At 42.0% G+C, this 25,674-nt stretch overlaps 1 protein-coding gene and 1 pseudogene across 1 annotated transcript; both read right to left on the bottom strand.

Annotated features, from left to right (window-relative positions):
- Window positions 1-1,098: 1,098 nt before the first annotated feature.
- On the bottom strand, window positions 1,099-14,945 carry LOC139388559 (AN1-type zinc finger protein 5-like). Its single transcript, XM_071135293.1, has 7 exons — window positions 14,768-14,945; window positions 11,384-11,665; window positions 3,822-3,997; window positions 3,578-3,689; window positions 3,311-3,411; window positions 3,030-3,158; window positions 1,099-2,873 (listed from the first exon to the last, which is right to left on the bottom strand). Exons 1-7 carry the CDS (start codon window positions 14,800-14,802, stop codon window positions 2,725-2,727), a joined length of 984 nt encoding a protein of 327 aa, XP_070991394.1. The 5' UTR covers window positions 14,803-14,945; the 3' UTR covers window positions 1,099-2,724.
- LOC139388164 (structural maintenance of chromosomes protein 5-like) lies at window positions 14,841-25,110 on the bottom strand (annotated as a pseudogene).
- Between the last annotated feature and the right edge of the window lie 564 nt (window positions 25,111-25,674).

Genomic DNA, 25,674 nt, shown 5'->3' with positions numbered 1-25,674 from the left:
ATTGACTTGAGACTTGACATGGACTCTAGACGAGAGACTCGTGAACAATACAAGTCAGTACTGGGATAAGTTCTTGTTGTGCATTCTGTCAGATAACATGGAAGAGGCAGAATTGTAACACGGAGAACGTAATTTAATACAGAGGGCTGAAAAGCGTTCTACAACATCTGTGTTCTGCAAAAAATATGCAGACAATGATGTATCTATTTCAATGGAGGGTTAAGTGTCCAGGTCAGTAAGTATATTTTAGGGATAAAGGCCATTAAGTTTGATATATAGGACACTTTAGTAGTGCAGTTATTGAACAGTTGTCAAGTCATTTTGGTTTAGATTCATACTTGTCATATATCTTCCCTCACCTACAGCTTTTCTGTTTGTGTGACAGAATGAAGTGAAATATAGACAATGTCTTCCACAAAATACCATACACTTTAAAATGTTTGCTTTTTTTCATATCCAGTACAATTACTTTTATTAATGTAAACCGTCTACATTTTAAAAGGAAATGTATTTTGATTTAAATAGCACCTGATGTGCTTCCTTTCATACAAGTATGGACTAATGAACAAGGGAGTCTCTTCAAATCATTTACAAGGTTTACAAGACCTAACCCACACCAGGCAGAAAGCCATTGCCAAAAGGGACTTGAGACTTGACCTCTACCTCAAAGACTAGTGACCATCTCTGATGTACACAGAGAGCCAACATCAATAACATGCATGTCAATATCTCAAGCTCAAAGCTGGAGAGGTTGACAGTATCACTCCTTATCTTTGTGAGAGGTATTGATAAGAAGCAGCAGCAAATGGGGATCCTTAAATTCAAATACAGACTTAAAAAAGCAGCACCTCCACAGTTGTCATAGCAGGAGGGAGAAAATGACACTATCGGGTTTTGCCCCTCTGCATAGTAAAATACCATGGGCCGTGTAGCAAGCCATTGCAATTACGTACTGGTACTTGCAAAGACATTGGAGTCTTAGAGACATTGGTAAATGCATCACCTTCACTGTTGCGACATGTTAAAAGCTTCAACGTGAAAACAGACTAAATTAGCTGATAGCATCAACGTTAAATAAAATGGCCACAGGTTACATGATTCTATATCTCTGTACATCATTTTATTTACATGATACAATTTTGCAGTAATGTTGTGTAACAAGATTAAATGCGCAGTACATAAATAATGGTTTGTACAAACTTGCATAACTAAAAAAAAAAAAGGGTTAAAAATATTAAAAACAGATATTAAAGTGAAATCTCACAGCCCTACAGCGTGAACAGCAGGACCAAATAAAAATAGAAAAACTAAAATAATCTAAATCCAGAGTGAGTCCACTGGACCAGTTCTGACTACTGAGGAACACAAGCACTTACTTGCATACATACACAATACTCATCCACCATCCATCCAAGTCTACTGCACTACACTTGTGTTTAATACATAGCATGTGACACGCACTCCACAATATATCAAACATATCAGCACACATACATTAAAAAGAATAATAAAACAAAACAGAAGTGAAACATTCATCAAAAGATTAGTGGACCTAACCCTTCCAACCTCAGCAATCTGGTTCATTTAGGCTTTTTGTCATTGATACAACAACCCATGCAAAACACTCCATAACCTCAAAAACATGGACACGAGAAGGGAGAAAAAAGAACACAGAATGGGCATCAACACTGTCACATGACCTTGATCTCATTGCAGGAAGTCTTCCTCCAATTTCCCATCCACCCGGTCAGAGGCAGCGCCAAGTATCCCCTGCAAATGAGCATCACAGCATCGAACCTAAATACTTCTTTAGGAAATAATCTTTAACAGATACAAGTAAACCTAAGCAATGTTTTTTTAGTGCAGCACACATTGCCAGAAGAATGAACCAGTGGAGCAGGCTTGTATGACACAATGATATTCGGTTTGATTCAGATGCATCTCTGATGAAAGCCAATAAGGTTGGAATAGAACACATCCATCCAGCCATCGTCCAAGTGTCAGGGGTCTGGTTGCTTTCACCATGCCTACTGGATGATAACTTCATAAGCTCCTCCAATATGTTCTTTAGTTGACTAATAAATCAAGCTTTTTTTTATGTCACTACTTCACATCTTATCTCACAATAGGGAAATGTGCTTGAGGACCTCCCCTGAACTGAGGCCCCATGCAGCACAGAAACAAACATGTCTGGTAGTACATATAAAACAGACTCCATGGAGGACACCATGACACGTTATGAGAAGTTGAGCAAAAACAGCTATTCCCAACATAAGCCAGCTGTGACCTGCCACTGCGGGAGTGATCCGGTCGGGGCTGTAACAGTCTCATAGGCTAGTGTCCCCCACTATCCTCAGAAAAATCTCAACAACACACAGATAGCCAGTCACAAAAGTAGTTAACACATCAGCTCGCCTACTTCACAACAATCAGACTCCCCATAAACAGTGAGAATTAAGCCAGGTCCAGGCATCACCGGAAAAGCAACATTTCTAGTCTGTAGTATTCTAAAAAAACATTTTTGATCTTTCTAATTTTTCTTTAAATCATAAGCACAGACACCAACAGAAAACAAAATAAAAACATTTGATCGTTCATGCATTGCAGGAAACTGGACAACCCATACTGTAATTTAAAAAACTAGTCCTTTAGAACGCAGGTCAGCACGAGTCCTTTTTTTTAATCCAATCACTCAGTGAGAAAAGGTCAAAGTGAGAAAAGGTCTTATATTCTCTGGATCTTATCGGCCACCACCACAGGGTTCTCCTTGCGGATCTTGGCGGCAGCCTCTGCTTTGTAGTCGTATGGGCAGTTGTGCTTGTCTGAGTAACGGTGGAGTCCACAGAACAGGTTCCCACAGCGGCAGTCAAAACCTGGCAGATTAAAAAGGGTACAGTGAGTCACACTAATAGACCTGGCTCATACCAACTTTGTACAGTGTATCACACTCAAATCATAGAAGCACATATGCCACAGCCTTCTTGAGGTGTAACTGACTGAATAAGCAGTAATGGAATGTTTGTCCTCACCTGTAAGGCCAACCTTCTTGCGGCACATGAAGCACCTGTTCTTCTTCGGTTTGGCGGGTTCAGGTAATTTGGATTCGTCACTCCCGGCAGCACTGGGAGGGGAAGCGGAGGCGATGGGCTGAGTGACCACTGGAAAAATAGGGGAACGCAAAATAAGACCTCAAAACAGCCCGAGAATATTCACAACCACCTCCCATCACAGGCGTGTAACCACTCACAAGTGTGTGCCCCCCCCCCCCCGCCCATGAGGCTCTGAACACCCATATGAGTCAGACACCCACCAGGTTCTGCAAGCTCTGCTTTAGGCGATGCTCCTTCCTCCTCACAGGAAATGCTCATCTCGGTCATCTGTTGGGTAACAGGAAGAGCAGCTGCTGCCCCACTACAGTGAGAGAAAGAGAAGCTACAAAGTTTTACTCCAAATCGTCCACTGCACACTAGCCATCTCATTCAGATGTAATGATAACAAATAAGCGACAGTCATTTGGTGTGGATTGGTCTTAAAGAATTGTTTCCATGGTCATTTCTAAGTAGCAACTGACACTCACCTGGCAGCTTCCGCATCAGCTTCAGCAGCAGCCGCCGCAGCATTATTCAATGTGGCCTCAATTCTCTGGATGGCAGAAGCCTCCATTGTGGGGCTACCGGAGACACTGCCACCTAAATGATACAAATTATTGGATTTACTAGGAGAAAAGGTCATGACCGCAAACCTGAGTCCTAAGGCATCTACTTCTCGGATAAAAATGAACAAAAACGATTAACAGCTTATGGAGGAATGGCAGATCTTACCCATTGCACTCAGGGGGCTCACTCCTCCATTGTTCTGTCTGGTCAGGTGGTCCTTATAGCAGACAGAGCACATGCCACTGGTCCTGGGGTTTCCAAAGAAACCACAGCCGGTAGCACAAAGCATGGGCGCTTGACTCTGATTGGTCTCCTGTGCCATCTCTGCTGGGTAAATTGCCCTGGACAGAATTAAACAGACATGCTCATTAGAGAGTGAGACGTGTGGGCTACAAACAGTCAGGCAGAATTTCATGTGTCAAAAACAGGCAGACAATGGTTCTCTTATGGGGGGGGGGGGGCTTATGACATATGGCGACATATGGCGAGCCCCTTCTAATATGATTCTAGTACAGTTATTAGCCATTTTTATTAGCCACATTTGCCAAATGTCTAAACATAATCAATTGTTAGTGAGACAAAGCTGTTTACAGTATTGGTCCAGCAACGCATCAGACAACATTCAGTACCAATAGAAGAAAATGAACCCTTAACAAAGAAGCAATATTATATTCCAGCATTTTAATCTCGTTGGGCTATCCTGGCATCTGTGGCCTTGAACTGCTTGCCACCATTCTAAAAGCACTGCCACTTCAACAGTTGAACCTGAATGATCTCACTCACCCTGTATATCAAGGTCAGAGTGGGTCATCAGGAGGAATCAGACAATTCTACTTGCACGCAAACATTCAATAAGTGTAGGAGGCAGTAAATCGCCATCATTGGCTTCATACCAGTTTAAACAACACACTATGATGACAGTATGCACCATTTCAGTTTGTTTACTTCAAAATTGATATGTTTTCAACGGTGCTGCTGGTGTGTTCAGACGCAATAATGGGACACAATTTCTATGTTTACCACATACGACTGGGAAAAATCTACTTGAACGGCCCCCCAACTGATAATTATTAGGGCTGTGAAGGAATTCTTTGACACGAAAAAAACAAAAAGGTTTGGTTTTCTGGTCCAATGCTCTAACCACTAGGCTACCTGGCGTGTAAAGCCACGTGTGTGTGTGTGGCCATGTTCGCGGTATTCCTGCCAAATCGGGCTCCTTTGAATAGGATGTCGTGGACAAAAATCTATTGGTCATGGGTTGTAGGTTTTTGGGCTATTTCTAAGTTGCACCGCAGCCACTGTGGCATTTCTCTTAAAATATATACATTTCACTGTGACCTGCTCCAGACTGTCAGGTAGTTCCTGAGTGAGTGGTGGGGAGGACCAGAGGGGTGCATGTGGGTTGAAAGACCACTACAGTTATTGGCTGAATCACGTGAGCGAGAGGAGGAGAGCAGCAGCACACACACACATTGTGACATCTTTTTACCAGTTGTGGGTAGGCTATTTAGATTGTCATTACGGAGACACCTATTTCCAACCCTTTTTACAGAAAACATTAAAACTCTAGAACTGATGCACATCAAGAAATAATGGAGACAAAGCACTGGAAAATGATTTTGGGCACATGACATAAATCCACTCAGAGGAGGTTTAAAATGCATTCTAATGTTGACTGCTGTCAAGCGCAGTGATTTATGCATGCTCAATTCTTGGAGGTTGCCAAGTGGAGTGGAAATCTGAAATGGAAGTTGTGGAACTCCCTCACGTGGTTCTTTCTTTTTATTGGGGGGGGGGGGGTCCTAAATGTGGATAATTACATATTTGTCTCTGTTAGCCATCAGGTAGCCCATTAACGTATACGCTGTTGAAATTACAATGCCACCTGTATAGCCTACCTGGAGCTGGCAAAACAATTTAATAAATTGGTCTAGAAATTCAGTTTATTGTCGTTGTAGCCTGGTGATCTTATGAACGCATTAGGTTGATGGTAACAGTAGTCAGACTAGGCTACAGAACCGTGGCTGTTGACAAGCATATTGAGTTAGTCTGTTCATTTTAACTAAGTAAGCTGCTAAATCGTTCAGTTTTACATCTAGTCTAGGCTACTGTAGACTGAAATGAGATGTGGGCCTATAGGCTACCTGACTTTATCTAAGCAAACTATGGCATTTAATTAGAATAATAAAGATTTTAGTCTGTGTCCTACACCTATTGAAATAACAAGTAAATCTCGCAAATGGGGCCATTTATAACAGTTTAGTCTTAACACCAAGCGCATAAGAGAACAATTGCCAGAAAATAGCCTAACAGTTTGTTCATCCAAATGTTTCTTGCTCAGAGATTGAGATCCTCTGTCCAACTTTCATATCTCAAACTCCTGACAGATTTATCTATAGTTATGCACATGCTCAAAGGGGATTTATATACAAATATAAACTTGGTTTGAGCCCTGAATGCAGATTGGCTGAAAACAGTGGCATATCAGACCATATACCACAGGTATATCAAAACAGCACTTATTACTGTTGGTAACCAGTTCATAATAGCAATAAGGCACCCTGGGGGTTTGTGGTATATGGCCAGTATAACAAAGCTAAATGGCTGTATCCAGGCACTCAGCGTTGCGCTTAAGAACAGTCCTTAAACTTCTTGCGTTCCCGTTTTAAACAAGATATTTTGTCATGAAAAGATGCTTGACTATGCATATAATTGACAGCTTTGGATAGAAAACACTCCGACGTTTCCAAAACTGCAAAGATAGTTCTGTTGCACTCACAGACTGATGTTACAGGCGAAACCAGAAAAATCCAACCAGGAAGTGACATTTTTTAAAACCACCTCATGCCAATGAATCCTTATATGGCTGTGAATGAGCTACGAATGAGCTTACGTTTTCTACGTATTCCCCAAGGTGTCTACAGCATTGTGACGTCTTTTTACGCATTTCCGTTGAAGAATAGCCGTAAGGGACCATATTTAGCAAGTGGTCACATGGTGTCTCCGGCAGAAAAGGTAGCCATTTTTCCAATCGCTTCTTATGAGAAACCAATTGCCTCGACGGATATATATGTTAAAAACACCTTGAGGATTGATCCTAAACAACGTTTGCCGTGTTTCTGTCGATATTATGGAGCTAATTTGGAAAAAAGTTCGGCATTGTAGTGGTAGCATTTTCCGGTCGATTTCTCAGCCAAGCATGATGAACAAACGGGAGCCATTTCGCCTACAAAAACAATATTTTTGAAAAAAAGGAACATTTGCTATCTAACTGGGAGTGTCCTGAGTGAAAACATCTGAAGTTCTTCAAAGGTAAAATATTTAATTTGGTTGCTTGTCTTATTTGTGAAAATGTTGCCTGCTGCCAGCAGAGCCTAGCATAGCATTATGCCATGATAAACTTACAAATGCTTGTCTAGCGTTGGCTGTAACGCATATTTTGAAAATCTGAGATGACAGTGTGATTAACAAAAGGCTAAGCTTGTGTTTGAATATATTTATTTCATTTCCGATTTTCATGAATAGGAAAAGTTTAGGGGGTATTTATGTCCGCTGCGTTATGCTAATTTGTTTGAGGCTATGATTACGCTCCCGGATCCGGGATTGCTAGTCGCAAAAGGTTAACCGAGGTATATTGGCAATATACCATACCTCCTTGTGCCTTATTGATTAATCACAACAATCAAGCGAGTTAGTAAATCGACATCCATTAATGGAAAATGATCTGGCAAGTTTAATAAGGGCAAATTCTTTGCTTGTCACATTCAAATTCCTTTATTACGTCATGTCACAGCTTGCAATAATTATTTTGAGGAACCCTGAATTTTGCTTCTAATTTCTTTAAAAGTTAATATTCCTTATTAATTACCTTGATAACGGTATGAAAAAAATTGCTCATTGTATAGATATGGCAACTCCTCCCTTGCTGTAAAAATAAATAAAATAGGCTTAGTTCTCAGGTCATTTGGGCAGGTTTTGATTGGTCATTGGACAAAAAACATTTGCTTGAACTGACAACCCTGGATGTGACGAATGGCGTCTCTTCGCTATCAGTTGAAGCAGCAGACTCAAAAAAAAAAACAGTTGTTACCTACTGGAAACAGATGTCAGTTCAACGTTTAGTTTTGATTTAAGTGAAATTACGATAAAATTCCCTTCCAAAATTTTTCCCATCATAGATTTTTGTTGTAGTAGAATGACGTAGAAACGAAGTTGATTCAAACAGTTAGTGTAATAGTGGTGTTACTCATCTACACGTTCAACGAAAATATAGTACAAAAATAAAGTATTACCTACACCAATTAAAAGTGTTGCAGGGTGGGCCCCATTGAAACTACGCATCAACAAATTCCATGACAGGTTTTTAAATATCTTAATTGGTATCGGTAATGGGCACAATCTGTCATTGGCATCAAACCAACACTAAGATGATAGGTGTCTGTTAACGTTACACATGGTAGCTCTTTAGAATACTTTGGTTTAAGCAATTATTTGCGCTCGCCCTCTTACAATAATGCTGTTACACAAGTTCTCTGAACATTTAAATGAGGCATATCACCTTTTCTGTGACAGATCTTTCAACATCTCATAAATGTCTGTCCAGCGCTCACAAACACAGCCTGATTAAACACATACGTTCCTCAATGAATTAGTCATTGTGATTACTAAGCTGTAGTTTGTGTTGTACCTCACCAGACTGATCAAACAACTCTAAAGTGCCTGCTTGTCATCTCTGTAACCCCTTCAAAATACAGTACCAGTCAAAGGGTGACTCCTACTTATTCAACGTGTTCTAAAAACACACTGACGAACTGTACTTTGAAAACAGCCACTGCAGCATTTTTCTAATAGAAATCGCAACTCGCACTTACTCATACGCAACTCTCTATTCGCACATGTAATGCTCGCATTAGAGCTCTGCAAATTGACCACCCGCCAATGTGGCTGGTAAAATAAGCATCCGTAGCCTCCAATACCTAAATCTACTCTCATTTAGCAGGTGTTCATTTTATGCCCTGCCAGACTGCCATTTTTAAGTGTTCGCATATATTTTCAAGCAGATTTAAGTTAACACTAACTAGGCCATTCAGGAACGTTCAATATAATCTTGGTAAGCAACTCCTGTGTATATTTGCCTTGTGTTTTAGGTTATTGTCCTGCTGATGACAAGCATAGCCATAACATGATGCAGCCTCCACCATGCTTGAAAATACTATGAGTGGTACTCGCTTCATATTCAAGACAAAAAAAAAACTTCACATTTTGCAAGCCATTGGAAAACCTCCCTTGGTCATTGTGGTTGAATCTGAAATTCACTGGTCAACTGAGGTACCTTACAGATAATTGTATGTGTGGGGTACAGATGTGGTAGTCATTTATAAATCAGATTAAACAGTTATTGCACAGTCAGTACATGCAACTTGTGACTTAAGCAAACAACTTATTTAGGCTGGCAATAAAAGAGGTTGAATGCTTACTCAAAGTGTCAGCTTTTCATCTATAAAAAAAAAATCCACTTTTATATTATGGGGTAGTGTGTGACATTTTAAATTCAGGCTGTAACCACAAAATGTGGAAAAAGTCAAGGGGTATGAGTACATGTCCCATTGTGGCATCTGAGCACACAGGCAGTGACATTGAGGCCATCTCCAGATTGAAGAACTACTACTTCTTAGTTGGCAAACAAACTGAAAGGATGCACACTGCCAGCTAGAGTGTTTGAACAGGTATAAAGCAAAGGTTGGCAATTGACTGCCACCTATAGTAATGGAATGTTTGCTCACAAGTATAATTCCTTGACTGCACTCCTGTAATCACTCCTCACCCATAGGAAGGCCCACCCAGTTGGCTACTTTAAAATTGTGTGGAAGCCCTCAATGGCAATGCCAAAACAGGTTTTATCCATCTAGAGTCCTCTAACCCACCACACTGACTCACATGGACAGGGGATTTCACTTTCGCCTGTTACAAGCAAGGTTGACACACTGATCTCAAACAACCTCGCTAGCTAACAGCTCGGCTGACTATTTTTAGGCAACCCTGGAAGCCCCACTAAGGTTTGGTTACATCACAAAAAGCCGGCTGGCACAGCAAGACTGTGCGTTGGTTGTTTATTTATACAGGAACGAATGTAGGGCGCTTAAAGTTTGACTGAGCAATAGATTAATCTTTAGCTACATTACCAGCCGATTAAACTCAACTATACAATAGTGTGGGCGGACTGGAGATCCGACGTAACAAAAATAGTAACGCACATACTGTATAATGCCGCGTTCAAAACAACTGGGGAAAAACTTTTGAACGGTCATCCAACTCCAGACCTGAAGCTCATCGGCGTCATGAACACGGAATAATTGGGTGTTATTCTGTGCGCTGAAAATCAGTCGTTTGATAGAATGTCGCTCAACTACATTGTAAATCGTGGAGTTGGTTAGCTACATACCTACAAGTTGCAAAGCCACATGCATATGTCTTGCATTGATAGGAAATGTGTGTTGCTAGCTAAAGGATAAACCAACAGTCATATGATGTTTAGCTATAAATAATATATCACATGAAAATCAACATGAAGGAATATGTGCTGCCTGCCTACTGCCACGACCACCATCCCCCCACGTTAGGGTCCAAGGACAAGTTTACTTTCTATCGAAATAACGTTAGCCAACTGACAACGTTATATATACAATAAAACTATAATGCATCTCAACATAATAAATCCACCCAAGCAGACTGGCGAACAAGCTGGAACGAAAGCTCAGGCCAACTATTCAGACATTGCAGCCAGTGGAGGCCTCGACTGCTCTGTAAATCCACTGAGTCATGCTAGCTAACGTTAGCTAGATGTCGGAATGGCAAACGTTAGGTAGCTAACGTACTGTACTAGATATAGCAATAAAGCTACGGCGTTGCTTCCTACCTATACATGACATGATCATATTGCAGTAGCTAACTACGCAATGATCAATAATATATGATTCAACAATATATCCAACGTTAGCTAGCGAAATGTGGTTCTTCGCAAATCACCACTATATCTTACTAGCTAGCTAACGTTAGCACTTTGTCATGTCTTTGTTCCTGCCACTCTTCCTGTTTTGGCAGTTCAAGATGAACAAATACTTTCGGTACACCAATAACTAGTTACCTACATCTAACGTAGGTTAAATATAAATGGATGCCCATTTCGACAGACGTTGTTTGCTAGCTACGTTAACCATATAAGATATTCGAGGTTGCCTCGAGATGATCCGCACATCCCTCTCGTCAACCATCATCGACCACGCTGATCGAACTCCGATGGTTGCCGGTTCAGGTAGTAATGTTAGTTAGCCGGTTCTGTCGTGGTTACAGTAACTCCAATGTTCCCTAACGGTTGTTTTCCGCGGTGAAACTGTTCTGACCCCCCCGTGGAAAAAACTAGATATACGGGACGCTAACTAGCCATTTTCACTTCGTGAACAAAAATAGTAAGTTATCTAGCTAACGACGTTAGGTAGCCAGCAGTTTGCCCTTAATAATTCACCATACATTAAACTGGATAACAATTGCTTAGACCTGTATAGTTAAGACATTTTGCCTTAACTTGTAAAAGTAAAAACTAGCTGGTTGTAACGTTAGCTAGCTAATACATTTTCGATATCCTTTCACACTCACAGTAAACTGTTAGTCAGCTAAATGACAGTAACTAACATAGGCTGGCAAATATTTTTTAACGTCATTTCACTTACCTTATTATCGGTGTAGTTTTATAGTAGCTTAATTGAATAAGCGGGTTCTTGCTCCGTGGATCGTTCGGTGTTAGAAAAGCCCTGGCAGACTCTCCGTTCCCCCTTTCTGCGATACTAAGGACTCCGTCGGAGTTGAATCCCTCCAGCTGGTTAGCCTCGCTACTGTTGTCCACCGGTTTTGCGTTTGTTGCCTTAGGAGGAGTGGCAATACACGTCATGGAAGATAGCGACCCGATGGTTGGAGGAGAGGAAAGTAGGGGCATGCACCCCTTTTGGTCGTCGCTAATAGTTTAACACATACAGAACAAGTGTTAGCTACAACGTAACCATCAGACCGTCAGTGGATGTTTTGGAAATCTGTGAATTTGAGCAGTCAACGCCCCCAAAAAGCATCTGTAATCATTCGTCATCGTTTTTACATCAATCGTGGCTTGGACACGGTGTAACAACAAAACAACGGAGTAAACAATGACTGTATATTAGGTAAGTAAATCATGTCGAACTTGAGTAATACCTTGTTTGCGTTACACAATATCATACTAATGTTAGCACTGACTCTAGTAAAGAAAATAATATGAGGTAGAGTTTAATTTCGGTAATGGCATTGAAACAATCTTTTGAAACTACACGTGGAACAATATGAGAACACAAGAAAAGAAAATGCACAGAACAAGACAATATAAAATATGAGGGTTATCAGGGCCCTAGCCTTTGAGGACCTAAGCGAGATAATTTTTGCAGTATTACAGCTCATTTCCTGTAATTCTACCCATTCTGCCACAGGTGGAGGAGATAAGTTAAGCAAATTTCCTGCAAATCTACACATTTTGTCTGGTAAATTAGTGTGTCACAGAGGCTCTCCACACTGCCAAAACGGACACTCTCCTCTGTTCTCATCCTGCTAGATCTATCCTCTACCGTGAACCATCAGATTCTCCACCCTTTTAGGACTGGGTGTCTCAGGCTCTGCTAACTCTTGGACTGCATCCTACCTGGTGATGTGGAGAGGATCTGTGTCTGCATCAAGTACTCGCACTACTGGTGTACCCGAGGGCTCGGTTCTAGGCCCCCTCCCTCTGTCAATACACCAAGTCACTCAGGCTCTGTCATATCCTCACATCAGGGATGGGCAACTTTGATGGGGGTGGGGGCCACAAACAAATCTGAACTCATCACGAGGGGCTGCAATTGCGCACGGGTGTCTGCGTACCCAGATCCATACTCCCAACATTGCAAGCAAAACATGTGGCCCCACTCTTGACAGCAAATAAATAAATACATGTTTTGCAATCTACACATTTTGCCATGGGGTGGAGACAATGTTACAGTTTTAAAGCAAGTTTGCTGCCATTCTACATAGTTTGCCATAGGGTGGAGAGAAATGTTTTTAATATATATGAGTGAGACAGACTAACAGAATCAATGGGGGCCCCCCGGCAGGCAATTTGACCATAAGTTTAGATAGTTGAGCGGCCAGCTAATTGAACAATAAAAAAAATGCAAAGAACCTTGACGTGACCTTGGACAACACCTTGTCATTCTCTGCAAAGATCAAAGCAGTGGCTCCTGCAGGGTCATGCTCTACAACATCCATAGAGTATGACCCTAACTCACACAGGTCCTAATCCAGGCACTTGTCATCTCCCGTCTGGACTACTGCAACTCGCTGCTGGCTGGGCTCCCTGCTTGTGCCATCAAAGCCCTGCAACTTATCCAGAATGCTGCAGCACGCCTGGTGTTCAACCTTAAGTTCTCCCATGTCACCTCGCTCTTCCGTCCATTCTACTGGCTTCCAGTCGACGTTCACATCCATTACAAGACCATGGTACTTGCCTACAGAGAAGCAAGAGGAACTGTCCCTCCCTACCTTCAGGCTATGCTCAAGCCCTTACACCCCAACCCGAGCACGCCGTTCTCCCACCTCTGATCTCTTGGCCCTCCCACACCTGGCTCCCGCTCAGCTCTATCACTTCTTGTCCTGGCACCCCAATGATGGAACTAGCTTGCCCCTGAAGCTAGGACAGCAGTCCCTGCCCACCTCCGGGAAAACATCTGAAACCCTACCTCTTCAAAGAGCATCTTAAAATAATCCCACAGGCCCCCCCCCCCAAAAAAATAAAACTTTTGTGAACTAACACTCACATGACTCACATGACCCCCCCCCCCCCCCCATACAAGGCTTTTCCAGCTCTTTTGCACTATAATGTGATCAGAGGTGATGAGCGCAACAAAATTATGACATTTTCACTCTGGTTTGTAGACAAAAGGTATCCAAGTTGATCAAGAGACCATTGATACAAATGGGAGGGGGTGAGGGAAAAGCTTGGTGATTTCAGTGTCTGATGTCCTAAGCACTCAGCAAAAACCATTAGCTAACATACTAACATGTATTAAAAATAATTCATAAAATGTGTCTTTTGCCACGCTGAATTGCTAGATGTCACTGAAATATAAAAATATTCCATTATTAATTTGTTTGACCCAAAATTGAACAACGCTTGTGCGGCAGATAGTTTAGCAGTTACAGCTTTGGGACAATAACCGAAAGATTGCTTGTTCAAATCCCCAAGCCAGCAAGGTGGAAAAATACGCTGTTCTGTCCTTGAGCGAGGCAACAGCTGCTCCCCGAGCGCCGATGACGTCAATTAAGGCAGCCCTCCGCACCACTCTGATTTAGGGGGGGGGGGGTCGTTTTAAGTGTGTTATACACTTTTCGGTTTAATGCATAGTTGTGCAACTGACTAGGTATCCCCTTCCCCACTTGCATCTAAACAATTGACAATTAACTTTTCTTAGTCCTACAAATCTGAAAGAAAACATTTATTTGAACAGTGTTTCGAACAGTATATACAAAATATTTATTAATTTGACGAGAGTATATATAAAACAAACAAATAAGTTGAGCAAATGTGTAAGGGGAGCAATGCCAAAATAAACTGTGCATACTTTTTTTCTGTCAAACCCCAAATTAGGGCACGAGATGGCAGAGAGCGTTAACTGGTAATCTGCTCTACCAGTTGCTTAAGAGGGTTCAGCCAGCACTCCTTAGCATGTCAACAGAGAGGGCGAAGGCATCAGGAAGGAAACATTACTCTCTGTAAGACAACACACTTGAACATGCACTTTGAGGCAAGTACACTAGCACACACAGATTTTCTAGATTGTGTATTTTCAGAGACCAATTTTGCACCTGCTTTATGACGCATTGAAATAACAAAACATATGAAGGAAAAAGATACGCAGGTTCAAATCAGGTATGGAACTATTTAAAGGCAATTTCACATTTAAGCTTTGTTTTTGTAATCCTCACAACAACAAAAAACAGGTCAATCTTGCACAGTTGCAAAAGCCTAGTAAATCTGACCAATCCAAACACTGAAGTACCTCTGATATGTTCTGTCTGTAGGTGTCAAGGGCATTGCTCGTCATCCAGCTCTTTCTCCAGGTTCTTGATCTCCTAATCAGTGAAGCACTCTGCCCTGGACCTCTCCTCATTCAACATGGCATCAATCTCATCCAGAGTGTTGGGCAGCTGACTGAAGGCCTACACAACACACATGAAGAAATACACAAATGAATGAATAGAGGAATGAATTTAACCTGGTAGAATGACTGGAATGTGCAAAGGTTACTGTACTGACCGTGTGTAGGGAGAAGAGGAAACACACACGGTTAGCACTCAGCAAATCATACATTACATATTGTGTTGTGTAATAGTTTAGTGTGTGTGCGCGCGTGTGACCTCTAGGACCCTGAGCTCAGCCGAGCCCTCCTTGCAGTCAGTCTCCAGCTTGGTCTTCTCTGCTGTCATGCCCACGGTCTCTAGAGCCATGTACACCTTCTCCATACTCAACCTAGCCCTCAGCTGGAGAAGGGAAAAGAGAAGGAGAGAGTTGAATAAAAATAAAGGGTTTTAGTATACAAATCTCATGTAACATAGAATCTGTGTATATAGAGCCTTCAGTATTAACCAGTGACAGTACCTTCATGTGGGCCATGAACTCAGCCACAATGGACACCTTCTGGGAGTTGACTGCAGAGATCTGGGCCTTAGTCTCTTCCTCAGCCCCCTGCGCCATCTGCCAAAGACTACACACAGAAGAGTAAATGGTATGTGAGAACAAATACGAAGCTGATTGTCTAAACGTTTACACTGTGTGTGTCTGCCACCCACCTGTCCTGTTTGGTGCTGACCTTCTGTTCCAGCTGTCTCTTTTTGCCCTTTAGCTCAGAGAGCGCCTTCTGGGCCCGCAGCTCGTTGTCACGGCGATCCTGTTTGGCAGCACGTTCCTGCATGGCTATCATCTGTGCATCGATGGCCTGCATGCTCTTCTCAGCTGCCTGGGCATGGCCAAAGGTTACACTTCACTTTCAAGGTGTAATGCTATGCTAAGCATCTGGTTATTACTACATTACTGCAAGTTATCTATGCCAACTAGCATCAGTGTGTCTATGATATAAATGTATTACTATGGCAGGTGTCAAGTCAATCTTAAGAAAGTTCCTTTCCTATGCGAAATGACAAAAGTATACGGACTGCTAATGGACAGTTTACAGCATGTGTTATTTCAAATTCATATTTTTCCTGGCCTCACACTGATCTGCTCCTCCAGATGGCGTTTGTCCTCGGCCATGGTGAGGTACTGGGAGGGCCGCACAGCAGAGTTACTGGTGCTGGTCTTGCCTGAGTAGAAGGACTTCTTCAGGGAGTACTTCTCCTCAGCCGTATAGAGCACCTTCAGATAAGGCTCCTCAATCACCTGACAAACATATATGGTCGAATGATTGAGGTGAAAGTAGGGATGTGACAAACTGACCAACATTTTTTAATTTTATTAAATCGGTTTTCCGTTAAAACGATAACCAAAAAAAAAAAAATCATACAATTCCACGTCAGTTAACAATGCAGAATAATTTCCCTATTATGCATGCATGACTGCTAGGGCTATATTATATCTACCAGACATAGGACGCAGCTACAGTAACGTGTCAATAGCAACAATGGATAACTTTTCAGACAAAAATACATGAAAAAAGCTGCATTCAAAAATCAGAAGCGTCTAACTTCTCAGAATTCTGCTCGGGCATAGAATGTTCTGTATTGTTTCCCTGGCAACAAACATTGGGGATTGATGTGCTGCTGTGTTTTTTAATGGTAGGGTAGCTAGATGTGTTTTTTTTATACTAAATGTCTTTGTATGTCACAGTATTTAAATGTCTGTGCGCAGGCAGTTTGAGATTATTTGATGGACAGTTCTGGTTGCCTAGTGATGAATGTTAGTCCCGCTTCGTGGCATTCCTTTACAGACAAGTAAAATGCCGGTTCATATGTCTAGAGGATTCGTGCCGATATTTAAAAAGCCTACCCTAACAGACAAACATGCCAGTAGCCTAATGTAATTTCATATGAGACAAAAGCACCCCCACCCACTCAGTAACGAAGAGTAGGCTACCCCATGCTCGTTAGACTGGCCTGAAGATACCTCTGTATCCCAGCAACATCGGTGTCATGAAAAGGCTAGGATATTCTACACGCAACAGACCAAAGAATGAACACACACACTTGCATCATTAGTGAAGAGAAAAAGCAGGCAGGCCAACACGAGGGAGAAAGAATGGAGCAGGGAGAACCATGAGCATCCAGTGGGGCAAAAAAGTATTTAGTCAGCCAGCAATTGTGCAAGTTCTCCCACTTAAAAATATGAGAGGCCTGTAATTTATCATAGGTACACTTCAACTATGACAGACAAAATGAGAAGAAAAAAATCCAGAAAATCACATTGTAGGATTTTTAATTTATTTATTTGCAAATTATGGTGGAAAATAAGTATTTGGTCACCTACAAACAAGCAAGATTTATGGCTCTCACAGACCTGTAACTTCTTCTTTAAGAGGCTCCTCTGTCCTCCACTCGTTACCTGTATTAATGGCACCTGTTTGAACTTGTTATCAGTATAAAAGACACCTGTCCACAACCTCAAACAGTCACACTCCAAACTCCACTATGGCCAAGACCAAAGAGCTGTCAAAGGACACCAGAAACAAAATTGTAGACCTGCACAAGGCTGGGAAGACTGAATCTGCAATAGGTAAGCAGCTTGGTTTGAAGAAATCAACTGTGGGAGCAATTATTAGGAAATGGAAGACATACAAGACCACTGATAATCTCCCTCGATCTGGGGCTCCATGCAAGATCTCACCCCATGGGGTCAAAATGATCACAAGAACGGTGAGCAAAAATCCCAGAACCACACGGGGGGACCTAATGAATGACCTGCAGAGAGCTGGGACCAAAGTAACAAAGCCTACCATCAGTAACACACTACGCCGCCAGGGACTCAAATCCTGCAGTGCCAGACGTGTCCCCCTGCTTAAGCCAGTACATGTCCAGGCCCGTCTGAAGTTTGCTAGAGAGCATTTGGATGATCCAGAAGAAGATTGGGAGAATGTCATATGGTCAGATGAAACCAAAATATAACTTTTTGGTAAAAACTCAACTCGTTGTGTTTGGAGGACAAAGAATGCTGAGTTGCATCCAAAGAACACCATACCTACTGTGAAGCATGGGGGTGGAAACATCATGCTTTGGGGCTGTTTTTCTGCAAAGGGACCAGGACGACTGATCCGTATAAAGGAAAGAATGAATCGGGCCATGTATCGTGAGATTTTGAGTGGAAAAACCTCCTATCAGCAAGGGTATTGAAGATGAAACGTGGCTGGGTCTTTCAGCATGACAATGATCCCAAACACACCGCCCAGGAAACGAAGAAGTGGCTTCGTAAGAAGCATTTCAAGGTCCTGGAGTGGCCTAGCCAGTCTCCAGATCTCAACCCCATAGAAAATCTTTGGAGGGAGTTGAAAGTCCATGTTGCCCAGCAACAGCCCCAAAACATCACTGCTCTAGAGGAGATCTGCATGGAGGAATGGGCCAAAATACCAGCAACAGTGTGTGAAAACCTTGTGAAGACTTACAGAAAATGTTTGACCTCTGTCATTGCCAACAAAGGGTATATAACAAAGTATTGAGATAAACTTTTGTTATTGACAAAATACTTATTTTCCACCATAATTTGCAAATAAATTCATAAAAAAAATCCTACAATGTGATTTTCTGGATTTATTTATTTATTTTGTCTGTCATAGTTGAAGTGTACCTATGATGAAAATGACAGGCCTCATCTTTTTAAGTGGGAGAACTTGCACAATTGGTGGCTGACTAAATACTTTTTTGCCCCACTGTACATCTTGGTAATCTGCGTCTCACAATGTCTTAGCTCGCATGCTTTGCAGTAGCCTAAAGTTCACCTCTTCCTCTCTGGTTTTACTTACATTACACAACTTTCCCCAGGCCTTTATAGCCTAAAACATATATTTTGTTGGGGATCCCAATTTAACAGTCACACCCCTAGTTTGGAGCATCTTATATTCCAGTCTGTTCAGAAATCAAATAAAAAGTGACATTTGTTGAAATTCAAAATAACTCTCCATCCTCCCAGCCACTCTGGGGTATGGAACGTACCGTCTTGATCATGGCTTTGATTTGGTCCGTTCCCACGGGAACATTGTGCACTTTGTACTGGTTGCAGAGGTAGCTCATAACCTCTTCTGGAGCATCGAAGAGGTACGCAAAGAACCCGAAACGTCTACAGACAGGAAAAATAAAAAATGCATCTTTATTATTATTATTATTTTTTAAATGCACCTTTATTTAACCAGGTAGGCTAGTTGAGAACAAGTTCTCATTTGCAACTGCGACCTGGCCAAGATAAAGCGTAGCAATTCGACACATACAACAATACAGAGTTACACATGGAATAAACAAAACATACAGTCAATAATACAGTAGAACAAAAGAAAACAAAAAGTCTATATACAGTAAGTGCAAATGAGGTAAGTTAAGGAAATAAATAGGCCATGGTGGCGATGTAATTACAATATAGCAATTAAATTATATTATTATTAAATTATCTTACACATACAAATGGAAGGGTTGGGATTACGGTTGAGGTTAGGTATAGGCTTGATACATTTACAATCCATATTGGGACAGTATGAGAGGACCACTCACTTCAGGGACTCAATGGGTCGGGAAGGGGGGTGTGTGGCACAGGACTCCTCAGGAGCAAAGACTGAATTCACCCTCAGGTTCTGGCTGTCACGTACCTGAGGCCAAGGAAAAATCCATTATAACTTTTCCCACTGTATATAGTTCCTTTAACTAGAGCCTATAACTAGGGCCTGGGCAGGTGGGTCACATGGTCAGTAAACTTTTGACTTAACCAAATTTCCATGACCAACAATTGTATATGTATAAACATATGTATGTATAAAAAAGTAAGCGTAATGTGGTATCGACTCTGGGAGGACGCTCTCTGATCCCATGTACCACATCACCTGTCGCTGTGCAAGGCACTTAAGCCCCCACAATGCAGAACACCTGTTAGGTAACTACATAAAACACGTGGTCAACCCTCAGTGAGCTACTGGGTGTCAAGGCTTTTGATCAAGCTCTGCTCAAACACAGAGCCAGTCTATCAAGGTCCGGTTGAGCAGCTAATTTCTAAAAATGTTGTTCGTTAGAGGGGGACTAGAATAAAAGCCCTGCACACCCAGTAGCTCTCCTGGAGGATGGTTGACCACCCTTGATGTAGAACATTGCAACATTATAACCAAATACTTTATGCCTTTTGAAATAATTAGCTCACTCAACATATCAAAGATCAAATGGCTATTGTAGGTTACAAATATTTTTATTCAGCTGAAGCAAACCCACAAATTTTCTCCAGAAAATATACCTTTTCGATTTTAGTCATATTTATATATATCTTAGCTACCTTAGTTGTGTTTACTTTGCAGGCTAACTAGCATCTATTGAGTTGCAATGTCCCATACATTGGATGCCCAAACGAACTGGAAGTATCCACATAATTCAAAAAGCTACATCAAATATTTTTTCCTAATATTACTATTCGCAAATTATAATTTTTATTCACACGATTAGATTCACCATAATTGAACCGAATCCCAACTAATGGCAAAGTGAATTGTTCGTTTTGTCAAAAAGAATCGTTTCAATTAATCATACGAATTGTTCAAAAAAGTTAATCAACTTCATATGGCCTTTTTTTGTGATTGTCGGTGAAAAGTTCTGGGATATGACGAAAACCTTAATACACGCTAATAACAGCTAAACAGTTAACAGTTTTGAATTGGCTACCTAGTTATTAGTCTGTTCTCTATAATATTTTACAGGCTAGGCCTATCTGCTGCTACAATGTCTGACTGTCCCGCTTCTCCTTGAGCAACAGCCCACTTGTCTCGAACCCTTACGAGTGACGCGCGCAACCACAGACATGTCAGCCAGGACACTGACGTGTTATCAATTAAATAAAAATAAACATATTTAAAAACTGTGCCTAAATAAATTACATTCATAGAAATGTATTTAATAGTTTGTTACTTTTCCAAACCTTTTAGAATTGTATCGTTTTCCAAAACTTTTCCAGGCCTGGAAAACACCACTTAAAAATGTTCATGAACGTACAGGATTTTCATAAACGTACAAACCTTGCCTTATATCATTGTAGACAGAGCATTTGGATTTTCTTGTATTGGCAGTTGAATTTCTTTCTGAATCTATTGCTGACCCTTCTCACCTCTGTCATGAACTTCTCCATGTCCTCGCTCTTCTGGAAGGTGAAGGCCCGCAGGTCATTGAAAGGAATGTGGTTCTCCACGTACTTGGCATTTTTCGGGCTGCGGACACTGATCTGATAGAACAGAACGTTTAATTCAACAAAGTGCTACTACGGGCTTTCAAATTATTTTTACATAGTCCTACATACTGTTCTTCGAACCAAGTAGTCTTAATTGAAAAAAGACCTCCGTGCTACAGCAAACAAACAAAAGTATGAGGGGTGCTCAACAACAATGATACTTCAAAGTATTAGGACATGGCCAGGACAAATAGTATGCTCTCACCACTAGCATCATTGGTTCATAGACATTGCCACTGAAGAGTTGTTTGTTCTGCCTCAGCCACTTGAGAGCAGTGTAGGTGTCCTTGGAGCACCCTCTCAGCTTCTCCTCCTTGATCTTCATCATGTCATCCAGACTTCTCAGCCTGTTCTTCAACACTACAGGATGTTTAGCACCAAGTCAAATGGTGTGTGTAACACTTCACCATGGTTAAAATGGTGCAGTAAGGCACTGTGCCAAAACTCCTTAGAGCCTGTGCCTCTCCTACGTCTACACTCTCCGTTCAGGTTGTCCTTCTCCCTGCGTAGGTCGGCCTTCTCCTCATGGATGTGCTTCAACTCGGCGCTCACCACGCAATCACGTCCGATCGGTCGCCCAGGTTAGCCACCTCTGCCCGCAGGTCGTCAATCATGCATCGGATGTTGCTGATTTGCTTCTGCCGGTCCGCCTCCTCAGTCTGCTTCAGGCTGAATGCCTGCTTGATGTCCTTAATCTAGAGGGATAAGGGAGAATCAAGCATTTGTACATGTATTTTTATGTCATACGTTCTCATTGGTATCAAGAGAGTATAAAAATAAGGCAGAAAAAGAGAAAGAAAACAGCGCCAGACCTCTCTGTGCTTACTGTCCAGGTGGTCCCGTTTCTGTTTACACTTCTGAGAGGCCTCCCTGACGCTGGCCGTCTGGAACACAACAAGGATACATCACCACCAGTCCACGGGCTACAAAACACACTGGTTCACAAATGTCTTTGCAGTATCACCCACCAAGTAAATAGAACCCATGCTTCTACCCAGGGCCCCGTTTCAAAATTAATCGACCCTGGAACTAAGTGGAATAAATGGACATCCCCATCCAGCCCAGCTACACAGCCCAGGGAGCCTGTCTGACCTTGTCTTTCATTTGGTTCTCGATGGGCCTCAGCTGGCTGTCGATGTGCTGGATCTTCTTCAGCATGGGGGCCTGGGACTCCCTCACGGTTTTTAGCTGCTTCTTGGCATCCTCCCTCTCCTTCTTCACCCCCCCCCCCCCCCCAGCTCATTACAGGCGGTCTCAAATTCCTGGAGAGGACAGAAAGGATTGACAAAGATGAACATATTCACATAACATTCATATAAACACACTCACATGCAATTTGTTTTTACATTGGGAATAATCTACCCATGTCCAGTGTCTTATTGCAAGCTATGAATGACTACAGGGTTGTATTCATTAGTGCACAACATAGCAAAATGTTTTGCAACAGAAACAGTTTGCATCACGTTGTAGTGTTTGGAGTAAGCGGTTTACGTTGGTGTGCATAATAAATACGTGTGTCAGATGATCTTGCTATTGAAACTCACCACCCAGGGTTTCTTCTTATCCAGCATCTTAATCATGTCCAGGTGCCTCTTCTTCTCATAGTAGCGCCCCACGCCATGCTTGTTCCGTTCCTTCCTCTGCTTGAACTTCTCCAGGGCGCTGGCCTTCTTCCTTGCACACATTCTACCAAAAAACAATACCAGCATACCATTGAACTTGCTCTCCCCTGAGCGGTCAACACCGCAGAAAAAACGTCTTTATAAAAGAAGAAGCAATGAGTCCCCGTTCATCCATAGAGCTAGAGTTAAAACTGTGCTCACCTCCAGTTCCCTCTCTTTGGTGCGGAAGATCTTGAGCTTGCAGTGGAACTCGTACATCTCTGGAGGCCCCACTGACTTCTCTGTGGCCTCTAGCAGCTCAATCTTGGTCATCTTGGCAAATTCACCCACCTTCTCCTGCAAAGTCACAGGGCAGGAGGCAAAGGGTGGTCAGAAAATTGGAAGGAGTAGGATGTTAGCATTCAAGTAAAAAAACAAACAAAAAAAAGGCGCTACCTCCAAGTTTACACTCACCTGTGGCAGGAATTGGCAGAGGTTGCTTACTTGGATCTGTAGAGCCTTCACCTCCTCCACAGTCTTCTGGCTGGAGTGTCTCCCATTCAGCAGCCACACTGACTGGTTATTCTCCATGTGGATATCTCTGTTGATCACCAGGTTTCCCCCGGCCTTGTACCTGAAAACACAGGTGGGGTTCCATCCATGTTATTATACCCACTATTGGAAACATATGGGAATCAGTGTGATGGCATTTCTGATTTAATCAATAACAGACTTACAATTTTATCTCAACCGAGCCTTTGTTGCACCCACGCTTCATGTACAGTCCAACCTAGTCAGAATAATACAAGCTATCAATTAAATTCTGTACAATCAAATACAAAACCTAAAACAAACAGAAATGAAGTACAATATAGAGTGCCATACATGCAACAATCCAAAATAATGCTACAGAAAGTTTGAAGCTCTTGAAGTTAAATGAAGGTTGACAACATATCCCAGTTGTAGCTAGCTAAAGCCAGTAATGTTACACTTGTTAATAAATAGCCAACTACCTTGTCCCCTCTGCCCAGATTGGTAGTCTTTCCTGCTAGACCCAGACAATACTGGACTTCCCAGTTCCATTGGCTCCCACAATCATGTTCGGGTTTGGTCCAGGGTGAACTATGGAGTGGTCGTAGGTTCTGTGTGAAGGAGTGAATTGTGTCAGCTTAACTTAAGTGCAGCAACTTTATCTAATAGTTAGCATATTCAGTTAGTTAACGTTAGGTAGCCTCGGCTACAATACAACAACCTATGTCGGACACAAGCACATTCAGCAACTTTGACGCTTGCTGGCACATTTAGTTATCTACAAGACTAGGTCATACATAGAATGACCATAATCTTTGACTCGGTTGTTCATGCCAAGTAGGTGTTTCTCTGCAAAACAGCAACATCTCTCACAGCTAGCTACATTACCTAACTAGCTAGATTAGCTTACTTCAAACATTTCACAAGGATAACGTATGCTAGCACACAAGAGACGAAGCTAACGTTAGGTAAATCGCCATCACGTCATTGTGGTTACCTAGCTTGTTTGTTTGTTTGTGAGCATTTCAAGGGGGAGTTGACTCACAGGAAGTTTTGCATTATGATGCAAAGTATGGAGCCTTCGACAAAACCAGCCATTTTACCATCTCCAACGGGACGTGGGTCAGTTTCAGTACCAGAGGACGAGCTAACTTCATTATTTGATGTTTGTGTGTTCGTTACGTTACATACTCCTTTCGCCCACAGAAGCCATGTTGTTCTTGAAAATTATAAGACGCCCTAGCAGTCTGTCACTGCGATTCGAGCGCCCAGTGTGGAAGGTTTTGATTGATGATTGGACAAGGTGGATCACGTGTAGTTCATCAACAAAACAACATGCAACACATTCTTCTTCTGTGGGTTTTATGGCGGACTACACCCCCAAAATGTGTATTGCCGCCACCAACTGGACAAATTGAAACCAAAACAAGTTAAAAAAAAAAAAAAATCCATACGTGATAGGGAAACTAACTTACTTCACCCAAATAGAAATAGTACATTTACAAAACAAAATTCCTACTTCTCTCTTCTTTCAATACTCCATATATCCCTTCTCAGGCTCTAGGACCTAAGAGGGTGGTACGGCTTGTGATAATATTCCATGTTACTCCTTCACCGAGAAGTTTTTCAGCCCCAGGAGCCGCTCCTCCTCTTCCACAATGATTTCTATCTTCCTGGACTTGCTTTCCACCTTGGCAGTGCTATTTATCACCTTAGCTATAAAGGCCACAAATTCCACCTTCTTAACCTTTGAAATGGCAGGATCCTGCTGGTGAAAGGCAACCCCTGCAGCCTGCAGTGAAGGCATATCCACCACCATGGACTCTTCATGTGCACCATTCCAACCCTCAACCCTTTTAACAGCTGCTGCATATGATATGCTCTGGATAGCCCTGACTTTGGCCACCTCATTCTCTTTCACCCTTGTGGGGCAATCGAAAGACGTAGCTTCATGCTTCCCACCACAATTGCAACATGTCACATTTATCACTTTTATAACACATAATATGATATTTTCCACAACTTGGACCTCTCGGCTTCTCCCTTCTGCAAACACTTGAAACATGACCAAAATCTTTACAATGATCACACTGTATTGGTCTTGGGATAAATGTACCCTAAATATACCCTAAATGCACGTGAGTAGGGAGAGACTCCATATCAAAAACCAAAATAACACTTTTTCTTCACACAATTAATCTGATGTGCATCAGTCACACCAAGAAGAGTTTATTTGTATTTTTTATTTAACTAGGTAAGTTGACTGAGAACACATTCTCATTTACAGCAACAACATGGGGAATAGTTACAGGGGAGAGGAGGGATGAATGAGCCAATTGTACGCTAGGGATGATTAGGTGACCATGATGGCCAGGACACCGGG

The sequence above is a fragment of the Oncorhynchus clarkii genome, chromosome 29 (assembly GCF_045791955.1).
Source record: "Oncorhynchus clarkii lewisi isolate Uvic-CL-2024 chromosome 29, UVic_Ocla_1.0, whole genome shotgun sequence".
Classification (NCBI taxonomy): Eukaryota; Metazoa; Chordata; class Actinopteri; order Salmoniformes; family Salmonidae; genus Oncorhynchus; species Oncorhynchus clarkii.
The sequence above is the reverse complement of the archived record's forward strand: the minus strand, read 5'-3'. Positions and strand labels throughout refer to the sequence as shown.

Bases quoted from the DNA above. Each gene is read 5' to 3' on its own strand.
- LOC139388559 (XM_071135293.1), bottom strand. From the start codon at position 14,802: ATGCCCTTGACACCTACAGACAGAACATATCAGAG. The intron at 3,690-3,821 runs GTAAGATCTGCC...TGTATCATTTAG, and splicing joins GAGCCCCCTGAGTGCAATGG to GTGGCAGTGTCTCCGGTAGC. The intron at 2,874-3,029 runs GTGAGGACAAAC...TTAATCTGCCAG, and splicing joins CAAGAAGGTTGGCCTTACAG to GTTTTGACTGCCGCTGTGGG.